This window comes from Neomonachus schauinslandi, chromosome 2, assembly GCF_002201575.2.
Source record: "Neomonachus schauinslandi chromosome 2, ASM220157v2, whole genome shotgun sequence".
In the NCBI taxonomy this organism is placed as follows: Eukaryota; Metazoa; Chordata; class Mammalia; order Carnivora; family Phocidae; genus Neomonachus; species Neomonachus schauinslandi.
Window position 1 is genome coordinate 171,020,301 of NC_058404.1, and position 15,840 is coordinate 171,036,140.

At 38.3% G+C, this 15,840-nt stretch overlaps 1 protein-coding gene across 1 annotated transcript in view; it reads left to right on the forward strand.

Moving 5' to 3' along the window:
* SMIM14 (small integral membrane protein 14) overlaps positions 1-15,840 on the forward strand; it is an 83,640-nt gene that overhangs the window by 27,880 nt on the left and 39,920 nt on the right. Inside the window, exon 2 of the mRNA XM_021701551.1 lies at positions 7,781-7,890. Coding sequence (XP_021557226.1) covers positions 7,816-7,890 — 75 coding nt within the window. The 5' untranslated portion in view covers positions 7,781-7,815. The remainder of the gene's footprint in view (positions 1-7,780; positions 7,891-15,840) is intronic.

The window sequence follows — 15,840 nt, forward strand, 5'->3', positions numbered from 1 at the left end:
TTCATTAGTTTGGGCTGATACAACCAAATACCAGAGACTGGGTGGCTTAGACAGCAAACATTGATTTGTCATAGTTCTGGAGTCTGGTAGGTCCATGATCAAGGTGCTGGCAGATTCAGTGTCTGGTGAGAGCCCTCTTCCTGGTTTGTAGATGGATGTCTTCTTGCTGTATCTTCACATGGTACAGAGAGAGATCATCTCTCTCATGTTTCTTTAAGGACATTAATTCCATTCATAAGGGATCCACTCTCATGACCTAATTACTTCTCAAAGGCCCTACCTCCAAATACCATCATTTTGGGGATTAAGGCTTCTGCCTTTGGCTCAGGTCCCAGTGTCTGTCCATTTTTTGTTTGGGGTATTCACAGGTTGTGACATTTTTTTCTTTTTTGCTTACTCTGTGATAGGCCACAATTTGAAGTTCACAATTTTTTTTTAAGATTTTATTTTTGGGGCACCTGGGTGGCTTAGGTAAGCGTCTGCCTTGGGCTCAGGTCACGATCCTGTGGTTCTCAGGTCAAGCCTCGAGTTGGCTTCCCTGCTCAGCGGGAAGTCGGCTTCTCCCTCTGCCTTTGCCCCTCCCTCTGCTTGTACTTTCTCTCTTTTTCTCTCCCATAAATAAATACAATCTTAAAAAAAGATTTTATTTTCATGTAATCTCCACACCAAACGTGGAGCTTGAACTCACAACCCCAAGATCAAGAGTCACATGCCCTACCAACTGAGCCAGCGAGGCACCCCTCTTTGTTCCTTTTCTTAGGGAGATCATTTGCATGGTGGTCAGCAGCTAGGAACATGCATGTCAGCTTTTGAGAATACAGTGTGCCAGGGAGATTGTTATGATTATTATTCAGGATGATTTCCCAGTGTTTGGAATGCACTTCAGAGCTATGGTTCCCAAGACCAAAACCAATCAAAATAGTAAGTAAGTCAAAGTAAAACCCTGCTGAAAGAGGTCAGAGGGCATTTTTTTTTAAGCCACGTGGCTTGCTCAGTGATCTTATGTAATTGAGTTTCAACTTTCCCAGAAATGTTAATCCAGGTGCAGCAGGTAGTGGGGGTCACAGCACAGATAACCTCCTTGCTCCATTAAAAGATAAATAAGGGCTATCCTGTTAGGAAGAAAAACTGAAACAAACAAACAAAAAACCACAAAAACAAAAATAACAGCTGTGGCCAGATAGTGTAAGGATTTTTGTTAGACAGCTAGTGTGGATTTTGTAATACTTTTAAGAGTTAAGGAGAGGTTTCTAATTGGAGCCTCATTTGGATTTACTTCTAACTGGAAGTAGGGCCCTGCCAGAGAAAGTGAATCTTGAGGGGCGCCTGGGTAGCTCAGATGGTTAAGCATCTGCCTTCAGCTCAGGTCATGATCTCCAGGTCCTGGGATCAAGCCCCACTTTGGGCTCCCAACTCAATGGGGAGTCTGCTTCTCCCTCTCCCTCTGCCTTTCCCCCTGCTTGTGCTCTCTCTGTCTCTCTTTCTCTCAAGTGAATAAATAAAATCTTAAAAAAAAAAAAGAAAGTGAATCTTGGATCATGAAAGCCTTGGTAGGTCTTTTCTAACTTGGCAGTGTAAATTCAGGGGAGTTGACCAATGAGGTGTAATGGGCACACTTTGATAACCAAAGAGGCATTGCCAGCTGTCTAGGCATTTATAGAATGATAACCACCATAAACAAAGACAAACCCTGTCTGGGCACAAACCATTCCCGTTAAGGTAGTACTGTTAATAGATTAATTCACAGGAATTACTGTGTTTGCTCGTTCAAGCCACAGGTCAGTTAGGTTTTCTCTTTCACTTAAAAAACTGTTCTAAATTCCATTGGGTTCCTCTCCCCCACCCCCCCCCAAGCAGTGGCCTGGGAGATATGGATGATAACATCATCTTTCCAGGCCAGTATCACAGTAAAGAAAAGAAAGGGAAGATGAAAGGGTTTCATGTTTAGTTAAAATATGAAGTCTTGATCCAGTGTCTTGGGAGGAAGCACCTCGATGTCAGCTAATCTTCCTAGTCAGTTTGATTTGGAGGTCTCTGGTGTTTGTATAGGACCAGTTGTCAGGTGTAGTTTTTGTCAGCTGTGGGATGTGTATCCAGGGTTGAGTCCCTATCATCTGGGTAGTGAGGAAGACCTGGTATAATCCCTTCCAAGGAGATTCCAGGGCAGTCTTTGTTCTTAGTGATGCCAAATCAGAAGAGTGGGAGAAAACTGGGAACAGTAGCATGGTGTGTCTTAGCCATACTTGAGGATCCAGTCCCAATTTACATGCCTTCTTTACCAAAAACACATCCTACTTTCCTTGCATAGGGAGATGTTTCCCTTATTATGTAACATATATTAAAGTTTTTAACCTTTAGAAACCTTAGTTTCTTTTTCTTTTTCTTTTTTTTAGATTTTATTTATTTGATAGAGACAGTGAGAGAGGGAACACAAGCAGGAGGAGTAGGAAAGGGAGAAGCAGGCTTTCTGCTGAGCAGGGAGCCCGACGTGGGGACATGGGGCTCGAGGCTTGATCCCAGAACCCTGGGATCATGACCCGAACTGAAAGCAGACACTTAATGACTAAGCCACCCAGGTGCCCCGAAACCTTAGTTTCTAATGAAAGTGAAGAAGTAAAAAATTATGAGCTGTCATTGCATTAGCATCCTGTGGCTTGGCAGACTGTTTACTTTCTTTTTTTTTTTTTAAGATTTTATTTATTTATTTTACAGAGAGAGAGAGCGAGAGAGGGAACACAAGCAGGGGGAGTGGGAGAGGGAGAAGCAGGCTTCCCGCGGAGCAGGGAGCCCGACGTGGGGCTTGATCCCAGGACCCTGGGATCATGACCTGAGCCGAAGGCAGACGCTTAATGACTGAGCCACCCAGGTGCCCCCTGTTTACTTTCTATAACTTCTAGAAACATGCTTTCCCCAAATATCTTTAGTTCCCCTGTAAAAGGAAGTAAAAAATCAATAAACCTGTGTTTAGTAATTAGTGTTTCAATATTTTATCTTATTTGGAAATGATATGGATATTTAATGAATTTAACAAATCACTATCTAAATTAACAGAACTTAAAGGTTTCAGGTTATCAGAAAGATTTGGAGGAAACTAAAGTTTAAAAACTTTTTACTTAGTCTTTTTAATTGTTTTTAACAATTATGTTTAGATTACACACAAAAGCCATTAGACATTAGACAGAACCAGCCATTGCCCCAAGCTGTTTTTTTGACTGGCAGATTTTTTTTTTTTTTAAAGATTTTATTTATTCATTTGAGACACAGAGATACAGAGAGAGAGAGCACATGAGCAGTGGGAGAGGCAGAGGGAGAGGGAGAAGCAGACTCCCGGCTGAGCCAGGAGCCCGATGTGGGGCTCGATCCCAGGACCCTGGGATCATAACCTGAGCTGAAGGCAGACGCTTAACCATCTGAGCCACCCAGGCGCCCCGACTGACAGATTTTGTGAGGGATAAAATGAACTTATTTGACTGGTATATAAAAGTTTTATATTTAATCTGATAACCCGAAAGACATGTCTATTTTAGTTAAACCAACATACTTAAACTAGCTTTTATACTAAAAATTATCCTAGATCATGTGAATTTGAAAAACATTTGGGTTCATTTCTACTATATTTCTGAGATTTATAAATACTTCATAAGCACTTCTTTTTAAGCCAGTTAAACCGAGTTCTTTTTAAAAAAAATTTTTTTTTAAAGATTTTATTTATTTATTTGAGAGAGAGAGAATGAAAGACAGCATGAGAGGGAGGAGGGTCAGAGGGAGAAGCAGACTCCCCGCTGAGCAGGGAGTCCGATGCGGGACTCGATCTCGGGACTCCAGGATCATGACCTGAGCCGAAGGCAGTCGCTTAACCAGCTGAGCCACCCAGGCGCCCCAGCCGAGTTCTTTTTTAAAGTAGGCTCTATGCCCAACATGGGGTTTGAACTCACGACTGGAGATCAAGAGTTGCATGCACTACCAACTGAGCCACCCAGGTGCCCCATGGAGAAGACTTTTAAGATTTGTATTTGTTGGGGCACCTGACTGGCTCAGTAGGAAGAGCATACAACTCTTGATCCTTAAGGTCATGAGTTCCAACCCCACATTGGGTGTAGAGATTACTAAAGGAAAAAAAAAGGATTTGTATTTGTAGAGAAAAGAAATCTTAAGGAGGCTCTGGCCTAGAGTTTGGACAAGAGAGCCTTATTTGCAATTTGAATTTTAAAACCCCCCCCAACCCCTTTTATTTTCAGTCTTAGGAATTGGGTTGGTCTAGAGTTAATATTTTACATCTCCAAGGCACTGGGGAAGAGTGCAAGTTCCTCCGAGGACTTTGGTTTCTTTGGTTCCTTAAGGTCAGTAAGCCTTTTGAGATAAATAGGTTTTGGAATTGGTAATAAAAGGAATAGGTGAACTTTGAATTACCTCTAGAGTTGCATTTTTAATTTTGCCAAGATTTGTAAAATGTAGACAATTGCTCTCAATTCCTCAAAGAATTGGGTTGCAATTTCAATGATATCATAGGTTGATCCACCCATCTAATTACTTTTTTTTTTTTCCTGTTAGTAAATACTTTTACAGAGGTTTCAGATTTTTTTCTTTCCTTCTGGGTACCTAGTTTCATTTTAGCTTATGGGAGGAGGCCTAAAAAACATTATCAGGCTCTGTATATCAGCTTTCAATCTGGCCAATCGCCAGTCACAGAGCTACTTAAAAATTCTTTTAGGTATCTTGTCCGTTTTCACCTGGGACAAACACCAAACATTTCTGGCCATATTCAGTTACCCGCCCCCCCCAGTGAATGTAAGAGGGATCCCCAAGGAGAGTGCAAAAGATAACTTCTTTCCCTTTCTTTACTGGGTCCTACAGACTTCCGGGAGAGCTGACTCTGGTAAGAATTTTCATCCTTAGCCAGCTTCTGCCAGTTTTTCTGGGATCCCATCTGTAACTCTGTTTTTAACCAGAATTTGGCAAGATTTTTAATGTTACTTTTTCCTTGGCTATTTAAGAGAATAATGTAGCAGTTTACCAGAAAATCTCCCATTTGGGAGGAGCCCTCCTTTGAGGTCAGGTATGGGGGAGGGGTGTCTGTAAGGTCATTAACTTGGTGGACTTTGGTTTACAGTCCATAAAGGCAGCTCAGATAGAGGAGGACTAGGATGAGTTCTCAAATAAAGGAAGATAGAGGGAAGCGGAAAGAATTAAAGCTTTTTGCTTTTAGGTACCTTTTACATCTTTCGTTTTTCACTAGCCTTTTACAACAAATCTTTCAATGAAGCTATTTTGGAATTTTGAAGCCTTTTGGAGTCTCTTGCATACCAATTAAAATAGGCATCCCATTCTGTTTGATTTGGAAGCCTCGCTTTTAAGTGCACTTCTTTAATGATCTTATCTAATTGGAACATTTCTTGTAACGGCCATTTTAATTCTAGGTTGTAATTCCTCTGAGGACAGTTTGGTAGGACCCTAGCCACAGTTAGAATTTAACCCACCTTTTCTGTGCAGCTATATCTAGTGGTAAAAGGGGTGTAATCCACATTTCTGTCCGGCCACATTTTGGGGCTGCCAATCTGATGGTTACCAAGCCAGGTTGTCAGGACACAAATAAGCTTAGTAAGATTTTGTCACTTTTGTCAATATATCTTTTGGACCGTAGTTCTTAAGCATAAAATAAGCAGGGGTGCCAGGGTTATAGCTAACAGAATCTCAGAAGTTAAAAAAAAAAAAAAGCCACAAAAATTGGTGGGCACTGACAGAACACTTATTATTACAGTACCCATCACCCAACTCAAAAACTCCTGCATTAAGTGGGTCATTGAACAGGTTAGGTTGACGCTAGGTCACCTGCCAACCTCAAGAAAATTCCTGTACAATGAGTTTTACTGTAACACTGTACAATTCTCAACCCAGAGGCACATCCCTTTTAGGTATTAGCTCAGCTCCAAGAAACCCAAAGTTGGCTAATGGGATCCTTAAACTAGAGAGGCAAGCATGCTTCCTTCTGGCACCCCTGCTTATTTTATGCTTAAGAACTACGGTCCAAAAGATATATTGACAAAAGTGACAAAATCTTACTAAGCTTATTTGTGTCCTGACAACCTGGCTTGGTAACCATCAGATTGGCAGCCCCAAAATGTGGCCAGACAGAAATGTGGATTACACCCCTTTTACCACTAGATATAGCTGCACAGAAAAGGTGGGTTAAATTCTAACTGTGGCTAGGGTCCTACCAAACTGTCCTCAGAGGAATTACAACCTAGAATTAAAATGGCCGTTACAAGAAATGTTCCAATTAGATAAGATCATTAAAGAAGTGCACTTAAAAGCGAGGCTTCGCTTTTAAGACAAACAAACATGTGCACCCTAACATACCAGCAGCAACCAAAAGGCCTGCATACCATCACCAATTCTCAGCATGCATTAAACCAGCAGACTCCAGCAAGTGGGGACTGGTTGGAACTGAGGAAAGGACTAAACCACCAAATCCCAGTAAGTGGGTACTGTGACTGGAACTGAGGAAGGGTATTCCAGACAACTGGGGAATTGTGGACTGAACCAAGGGGTAGGGACTCAGGTTCCAGATGGAACTGTGTGTCAGCTCAAGCTGACCCACTAAGCCCTGGACTGCAAAGCTGGTCAGTTTAGAAGTTCAACACAAAGAGCAGAGCTCAGAACTAACAGGAACTTCCCAATTCCCAATGGCCCCCAGAAATGGCTAGGAAAAAAAAGAGAACTTGGAACAGTTCATGGGATACCACACCTGTGTTTCTTCTTGTCCCCAAAGCTATCAGAAGGCTCGTTTATCCTGCCGCTTTCACCAAATTTGTTAAATAACAAAAACTAAATAGTAAATTTAAAGATCAAATTAGCTTTATTCAACAATTCATGAGTTGGGCAGCATCCCATCTAGTAAATAGAAAGGAGCTCCACCAAGCTGTAGAAAAGGAAAGGTTTTTAAAGGCAGAAAGGGGGTGGAAAAAGGAAATTATTAGCAAAGAATATATTGTTTTAGGCAAGGTCACCTTCCTAAGGGGAATGGAGGGGGTCTATGATTGTATTATCTCACTAGTGCTGACTGGGTAATTCCATGTTGACTGGCTAAAGGTTACAGTTCTTTTTTTTTTTTTTTAAGATTTTATTTATTTGACAGAGAGAGAGACAGCGAGAGCAGGAACACAAGCAGGGGGAGTGGGAGAGGGAGAAGCAGGCCTCCTGCCGAACAGGGAGCCCAATGTGGGACTCGATCCCAGGACCCTGGGATCATGACCTGAGCCGAAGGCAGACGCTTAATGACTGAGCCACCCAGGCGCCCAAGGTTACAGTTCTTAAAGTTGAAACTGCAATTAGATTGGGTATTAGGTCTTGGTTTGCTGACATGGGCTTTAGCATGAGTGACTCCCATTTTGGGGCCTGCTGTCTCCTTTTTAGCAATATGAATTTTGTGGGGGACACAGGCATTCAGTCTATAGCCGTACTATGGCTAACAAAGTTAAAAAATTGATTAAGCACAGTAGGACTCTAGCATCAACTGCTTCACAGGGAGGCAGGATAGAGCATCTGAAGACATTCGCATTTGTAGGAAATTAGTCTGATGGTAGAAGGGGTAGGTAATCATTTCTATAGATTCATAATTTATATGATTAGTAATTCATAAATACAGGTCATTAACCAATACGAACTATCCTTAGTTTAAGAGAATTATTATGAGTCTGTACAATAATACGAATTTTTCATAGCTCAACAGAAAGAGTACTACGCTCAGTAGTTGTCTAATATTTTTTTTTCTTGCTCCTAGATTTAAACAGTTGAGTGAAATCAAGCTGGGCAGTCATGGCAGAAGGTGGATTCGATCCCTGTGAATGTGTTTGCTCTCATGAACATGCAATGAGAAGGCTGATCAATCTGGTGAGATGAATGGGACAGTCCTATTTGGAATTGAACTGTACCCCTTCTGTCCTATATTTGTGGGAATGGGTTATTTTCATCTGATGGTCACTGAAATTATTTCATAATTGAAATTCTACAGTGATTTAAGTCATAATGGTCAAAGTACTTGCCAGCAATTCTTTTATTAGAGATAAAAACAGATTGTCATCTATGGTAGATTTATGTTGGTGATATCACCATCATAGGTAAGTAATGTGGGTATATAGCCTTTTCTGTTCTGTATTAAGGAATATAGTCTTTAGCCATATGGAGCTTGTTTACCTGATAAATTGCTGTGAAGTCACAGTTCCTGTTGTGACATGGTTCAGATCCTACTCTAACAAATGACATGACAATAGAAAACTCTATATAAAGCATTTCCAAATCCAAATCAATTATTCTACAGAGGCAGGTTTCTGAACAACAGGCTTTAGATAGTCTCATTGAATTAATTGTTAATGAGATTTGAATTTGTAAGGTTTTTAAGACTTTCCCAAGTGTCTAGAATCTTAAATACAGGACTTTTTATGTATTATACTTTATACTTTTTATATGCAAAAGAAGAAATTTAACTCTTATTAACAATAAGATATATTATTATTATGTTAGACAACATTTCATTGTTCTAGAATACTCTTGTACAGAGATATATTATCATAGACCAGTTAATAAAGCCAGGAATAAACATTTGCTCAAATATTTGAATTTTTAGTGGTTAATAAGCAGGTTTTCTGCTGACTCAGTGTCTATGTATAGTGACCAGAAGTATGTTTCTTGTGAATGATATTCCTCTTTGTGTCAGCATATGCTAGGACTTATGATCCTAAAGAATGTCTTAGAGGGAAATCAATAAAATAAGAACTTATAAATTAGACTTGTGGCTATAGAGATAAAATGGCAATTTCATATCTCTGATAACTTGATGTAAAAATAGATGAGTCTGAGGAGAGAATATTTAAAATATTTTCTCCTATGTATGACATTAAATAGCTGATAGTTTTTATGTCTAAATTTAAACATAAGGCAATTTTTTTTTCAAATTACTGTGATACTAGGAATAAAAAAATAGACTTGAATTTAACTGGTAAATTTTCCCAGGAGATCAGTTTTTTAATATGAATTACTACCTCTTTTTTTCTTAGTATAGTATTTTTATTTTTAACATAGTATCATGCTTTTTTCTCTTAGCTCTGCTGCCTTTTTTTTTAGAGATGGCTAAAACTAAGCCCTACTTTTTATGATTTCCTGTACATTTCTGTCCTCTTTAGTAGACTGTCAGGAAAACCATATTTAGCTTTTGTTTTGTTTTGTCTTTAATGCATACATTCATGCCCGATGGAACATTGTTTATAGCAGTTCTAGTAGAAAGTACTTTAGATTTTAGATTTTACAAACCTTTAAAAGTCTACAGTTTTTAGCCTGTGCTGGATATTTTCACACGCTATAAATCACTGATGGGTGATCCTGGATGGGTGATTTATTGGTGTACAACAGGGACAGATAGCAGATATTGAAGATATCTTCTGATAGCAGAATTGAAGATGCCAGAAGGGAGGAGAAATTCATTTGATTCAGTAAGGAAACTTGCTGATTAGGTTTGATAGACATTTGTTTGATTTGAATTGTGCTTTATAATTTTTATTTCTTCTTTTATTTAAACTCCAAATCAAGCAGCATTTTGGGGCCATTTCTACCTTGTGGCTTTTAAGTGCTTTCTCAAAACATTGTTTTTTTTTTTTTTTCCTGAAAGAGTATCTTTTGAAATAACATCTCTAATTTCAGGGGCACCTGGGTGCCTTAGTCATTAAGTGTCTGCCTTCAGCTCAGGTTGTGATCCCAGGGTCCTGGGATCGAGCTCTGCATTGGGCTCCCTGCTCCGCAGGAAGCCTGCTTCTCCCTCTCCCACTCCCCCTGCTTGCGTTCCCTCTCTCTCTGTGTCTCTCTGTCAAATAAATAAAATCCTTAAAAAAAAAAAAAAAAGATCTCTAATTTCAGAAATTCAGAAGTAAGGTCTAATTTCTCTAAATTCAGTAATGTGTAATACTCTTTATTGTAGTATTATTTCTAGTAGTGAATAGTTATAAACAAACCTAATTGCCTACCAGTAGGGCAGTGGTTATATCATGGTATGTTCATATGATGGAATTTTATACAGATGTTTAAAATAATTACGTCTTTAAAGCATATATAATAGGGCGCCTGGGTGGCTCAGTCATTAAGTGTCTGCCTTCAGCTCAGGTCATGATCCCAGAGTCCTGGGATCGAGCCCCGCATTGGCTCCCTGTTCGGCGGGAAGCCTGATCCTCCCTCTCCCTCTCCCCCTGCTTGTGTTCCCTCTCTCGCTGTCTCTCTCTCTGTCAAATAAATAAATAAAAATTAAAAAAAAAAAGAATATATAATAAGGGAAATTCATATATGAAATGAATAAAAAACAAGATATAGAAATCGCATTTAGTACGGTCTTGCTTTTCGGTACCTACACACACCATCTATATGTGCACACAGGAAAAAAAAGACTTGAAGAAAATACGTGAAAATGTTAACTGTTTATCTCTGGATTGTAGAATATAAGGGGAGACTTTTTTTTATAGTTTTCTGTATTTTCTGTGATAATATATCTTATAATCAGAAAAAGATTTTAAACTATCTTTTTTTCATTTAAATATTGTCATCTTATAATATGTTAGGCTTTTCTACCTCTCATTCATTATCTTCTGCTCTTACACTTTTTAGTACCTTTATCTTATTACTCTTTGAAAGTCTAACTCCCCAGCCTATATTTTAAAAACAGTTTATCTGAGGGTATAATTTTTGTGTATTAGTTATAGCCACCAGAATTTAGATGTCTGCATGTTCAGGACACTCATGGATACAGTAAGGTATTACAGTATGATGATGGAGCAGAAATTTATTCCCATCTTTCTAAAAATGGACATTTAATTCATCCTTGCAATAGAGTAGCATCTCATTAATTTTAGGTACTAATTTGGAATTTTTGTTATTTTTTACCTCATATAATCAAATAGGATTTTCTTGTAGGTTAGAGTATTATCAATTCCTGAGGATTTAAGGTGCTAAAAGCAAGTAAAAACCTGGGGAAACTTGAGGATTTTAATGATTATTTATGGTTTGCTCATTAGTTGTATGCTGCGGTGCAGATTCGTTTTGCCTATTCTGTGGAAATAGATGGGCTTTGCCAAAGGATATATTCAGCGTAGGAGCAGTTAAGATTTCACCATTATTTCCTTTCTGTTTTAATAATGTCCTATTAATTCACAATTTAAAATTAACTTTTTTCCCCTAATTTAGTAATAGTATCAGTTAAAGTTCTTTATTATAGGTTATAGAAGTTCTGAGTTATGTAGAAAAAGACGTATTAAAAGGATATTATGTGGCTCACACGGGAGAACCTGGCACAGAAAATGAATAGGATCAAAGGAAGGGTAAGTACCAAAACAAGAAAGAGCCAAAGTCATGGAGTAGAACAAGAGCAGCCAAGATGCTGCTTGCTTCCGAATTCCAGAATTTTAGATGTCCAGGTGTTGATGCAACATCTCTATCTAGATAAATCGTAGGCATCTTACATTTAATGTGTGCATTACCAAACTTTCTTTCTTGCCGTCAAGCTTAAACTTCCTTGTCTTCTCTATTCACTCTATTATTCTGGTTACTTAGGCAATACCTTTTATGTCAGTTTTTACTCTTTCAACCTCATAGCTAATGCAGAAACAAATCCTTTTGGCTCAACCTTGAAAATATATCCAGAATCCAAACATTTCTTACAATTCCAGTGTAACATCGTGGTCTAGTCTACCATCAGCTCTTGCATGGATTATTGAAATTAGCCTCCGTATGAGTCTCCTTGCTTCTACCCTCCTGTCATGCCCCACTTTCTTCAAGTTTAGTTCTCACTACAGCAGCTGAAGTGATCTATTTTTGATATATCAGATAATGTTCTCCTCAAGATCCTACAGTAGCTCTGCACAACACTTAGAGTGAAAAAAAGCCCAACAAAATACAATTTACATAGCCCTACATGATCTGTCCCCCCTCTACCCCACTCTTTTCCCTTTGCTCACTTTGTTCTAACAATTCTGGCCTTCTTGCTGTTCTTGGAAAATACAGGTCACATATAAAGGATCAAGAGTATAAATAGACTTTAGACTTTTCAGCAGCAGATTGGCACAAAGATGTTAAGTTCTGAAGGGAAATTATTACAACTCCAGCGTTCTGTATTCAACCAAAGTATTGGTCAAATAGGAGGGAGTCTTCAAAAATGCCACCTCATGTACCATTTCTTAGATAGTTACTAGAGGATGAACTATTTTTCACCAAAAAGAAGGCATAAACACAGGAAGAAGGATAAGACTTGAGTGTAGAAAGCAGGAGATCCGGCACATGCAAGAAGCAAAAGTAACTTCAGGATAATGGTGAACAGAGATCCCAAGGTGATAGCTGCGCACCAGGACCACAAGACGGCTGGTTTCATTGAGAGGGTATCACAAGGCTCTAGCAGAGATTTTTTTCAGAAAGATGAATTGATAGAATACCTGGTAAGTCTAGGCATCTTGTGATCTAGAAAAATGAAAACAAGTTGTCAAAAGTCATAGGAAACCAAGTAAGTGGGGAAAAAAAAGAATAAGGAAGTACAGAAAATAGTACAGAAAAGAAAAATAAGTAGAGTTCACTACATGATTCAACTGTGAAGATCATTTGCATAGTCATAATGTTAAAACTGACTATTGAGCTAAACAAATTTATGATATAACTATTAGGAGATGGCAAGAGTGCACATGTGTGGTTTGTGCAGAAAAGAGAGAACTAGGTCTTCATATTTTATACTGGTGAATCAGTGGATATTGCTTAAAACTGAAAAATGAAGAAGTAGCAATGATGCATATTTATATATAAAGACATGGAGGTAAATACTAAAATACTCATCTAAAATTTAAAAATGGTTGCCTCTGTGGGAGGGGAAATGGGTAGGAAGGGATAGGAACTGCTTTTTTTGGGAGAGAGCACACAAACTATTAGAAGAAGAAACATATTTTAGAAGTATCTGAGAAATGATAGTGAAAGCCATAGAAATGCCTTTGCAGGTTGGAGTATGCGAGTGTGTGTGGGAGGTATGTGTGTAGGTCAGTATAATATGTTTGTAAATACATAGAAATGGTTTCCAAGGGATCTACCTCAGGCTCATAATAATGGTTACATTGAGGAGAATTTGAAGCTAGTCTAGGTACTAGTTTAAGCCCATAGAAAGTCTCTGATGTAAATTTTCCTTTTACAAATGAGGAAACTGAGGCACAGAGAGGTTAAGTCACTTTTCCCAGGTGTCAGAGCTGACCAGAGAGTGGCAGAGGCATATTCAACCCTGGCAGCTTAGCTCTAGGCACTGGGTTGTTTCTTCAGTGCCATGCTCAGTTCTACTGCCTGTTGGTCTCCTTCAAGCACCTTTAAATATATTTGTGATCAAGGGGACCTTAGCGGGGTAGGAGAAAGCAGTAAGGGAGATTCTTCATTGTATTTTCACATTTTAAAACTATGTGAATGCATTACCTAGTCAAATAATTAACCTTAAAAATAAATTTTTTTTTAAAGATTTATTTATTTGAGAGAGAGAGCTGCCGCTGTGGGAGGGGCAGAGGGTGAGGGAGAGAGAGTCTTTAGCAGACTCCCTGCTGAGCTAGGAGCCTGATGTGGGGCTTGAGCCCATGACACTGAGATCATGACTTGAGCCAGAATCAAGAGTCAGTGGCTTAACTGACTGAGCCACCCGGGCGCCCCTAAAAACAAAACTTTGTAAGCTACTTCAAAGACATTATAAGCAGTAAAATAATACACAATAATTAGGACAGACTTTTTTTCACTGAGGAATAAAACTTTTGAATGCGCTGTTGTTACATGATCTGAAAAGAAAATATATTCTATGACGTTTAGCTTTCCAATAATTCTAACAAGACTTTTTTTCTGTTCTTACATTTCTTGATTTCTAAATTGGTAGAATTTTTTCTCATCAGCTTTAAAAAATATATATTAAAATAGAAAAAGCTAGCAGCGACCAGGTGGCTCAGTCAGTTAAACATCTGATTTCCACTCAGGTCATGATCTCCAGGTCCTGGAATTGAGCCCTGCACTGGGCTCCCTGCTCAGCGGGGAGTCTGCTTGTCCCTCTTCCTCTGCCCCCCCCCCCAACTGCTCTCTTTCTCTCTCAAATAAATAAACAAAACCTTTTAAAAAAATAGAAAAAACTTGTATGTCTCTTAAGGCAAAATGGACACAAGCAGCAATTCAAATTCTTTACTATTGCCTCATCAGTGCTTATGTAAGTTTTGATTCTTTAACTGCTAAGCTCTACTAGTACAAGGAATATAAATCTGATTTTCATTCATTTTATTATCTGTCTACACTATTGACTTTAAAGCAAATGACTGTATTTCTGATTGCATTATAGGAGTGTTTTAGATGATACATTATAAACAGAATTTAAGTGTAAGGTTGATAAGACTGCAGTACAAAGAATGCCCATTTTGGGGTGCTCATGACAAAGCTTTGCTTACTCATTTGGCATGTCTCCTTCCAATGATTTAATTACATCATTGAGTTACACACATGTTCATAACACAGTTGTATTTTGCTAGGTGCGTATATGTTTCTATTTGTCTCAGGAATGTTCAGAAAAACATTAATAAATAGAGGCATTATCTGACACTATAGTCTATTTCTATCCTATTCTAATTAGTGCTTTACTCATTAAATACTGGCTGATAAGACCCAAAGAAGTGGATAAGAATATACAGTGAGTTCCTTTCAATTAAAATCAGATATCTTTATCAAGTTATTCTATGTTTCATTACTTGATTTAATACGGGAATATGCCCGGGGATAAATACGGATTTTTCTTGACATAGTAGTAGAATACTACTACATGTGTAGAAAGATGGCAACACAAAATTGTAATCTAATTATAAATCCTTTTTTAAAAAGATTCTATTGATTGATTGATTTGAGAGAGACAGAAAGTGCAGGAGTAGGAGGAGGACCAGAGGGAGAGGGACAAGCATACTCTGTGCTGAGCACAGAGCCCAATGCGGGGCTCGATCTTATGATTCTGAGATAATGATCTGAGCCAAAATCAAGAGTCGGATGCTTAACCAGCTCAGCCACTCAGGTATCCTATAAATCATTTTTTTAAGTTGTTTGGTATTTTGTGTGTGTGTCCCTTGTGAGGTTAGTATTTAAAAAAAAACAAAAACACTTCCTTATAACTACTGTATTTAGTTGTTTTTGGGTTTAGTTTTTTTTTTTTTTTTTTTAGTGACTAATACTTCTTTTAAACAATAAAAATGGCCTGCAGAGGGACTTTTTCCATTCCCATTGAAGCCATTTGCAGAATTATTCTGGCTTCACTCTCTTTTGCTCTCTTGCCACCTCCTTCTTCTGTTCTCCTTGACTGGCTGTCTCTTGGCATAAAGTTTCTTTTATTAATGATAGGAGTTCCAGAAAGAACGAACAGATAGATTTAGTAATGTGAACTTGGATTATGCTCTGTGTTTTTCCTATTCTCTGTTGTAACCTAAGATTTGGAATGCAGATAATCCCCCCCCCCTTTTTTTTGGTTTGTTGAGCTCTGTATTTCAGCTCTAAACAGTGAACTGAAACTTTTACATTTTTAATTTACTTAAATTATTTTCATATTAAAGTACTATAAGCATGTGATCTGGGAGATCCTTGGTCAGATTCCTCTTTATAGGCCCAAAGGCCCTATAAATTGTGGCTAATGTTCACTGTACTTAAATAAGTCACATTAAGATTGGCCTTTTTCCTGGAAGAAAAATATGTGTGCCTGAAAAATTTCTTGAGAAACCTCTCCACCTAGCAAATATAGCTACTGCTATTATCTTTTCTTATTTATTTTAATTGTAAAAT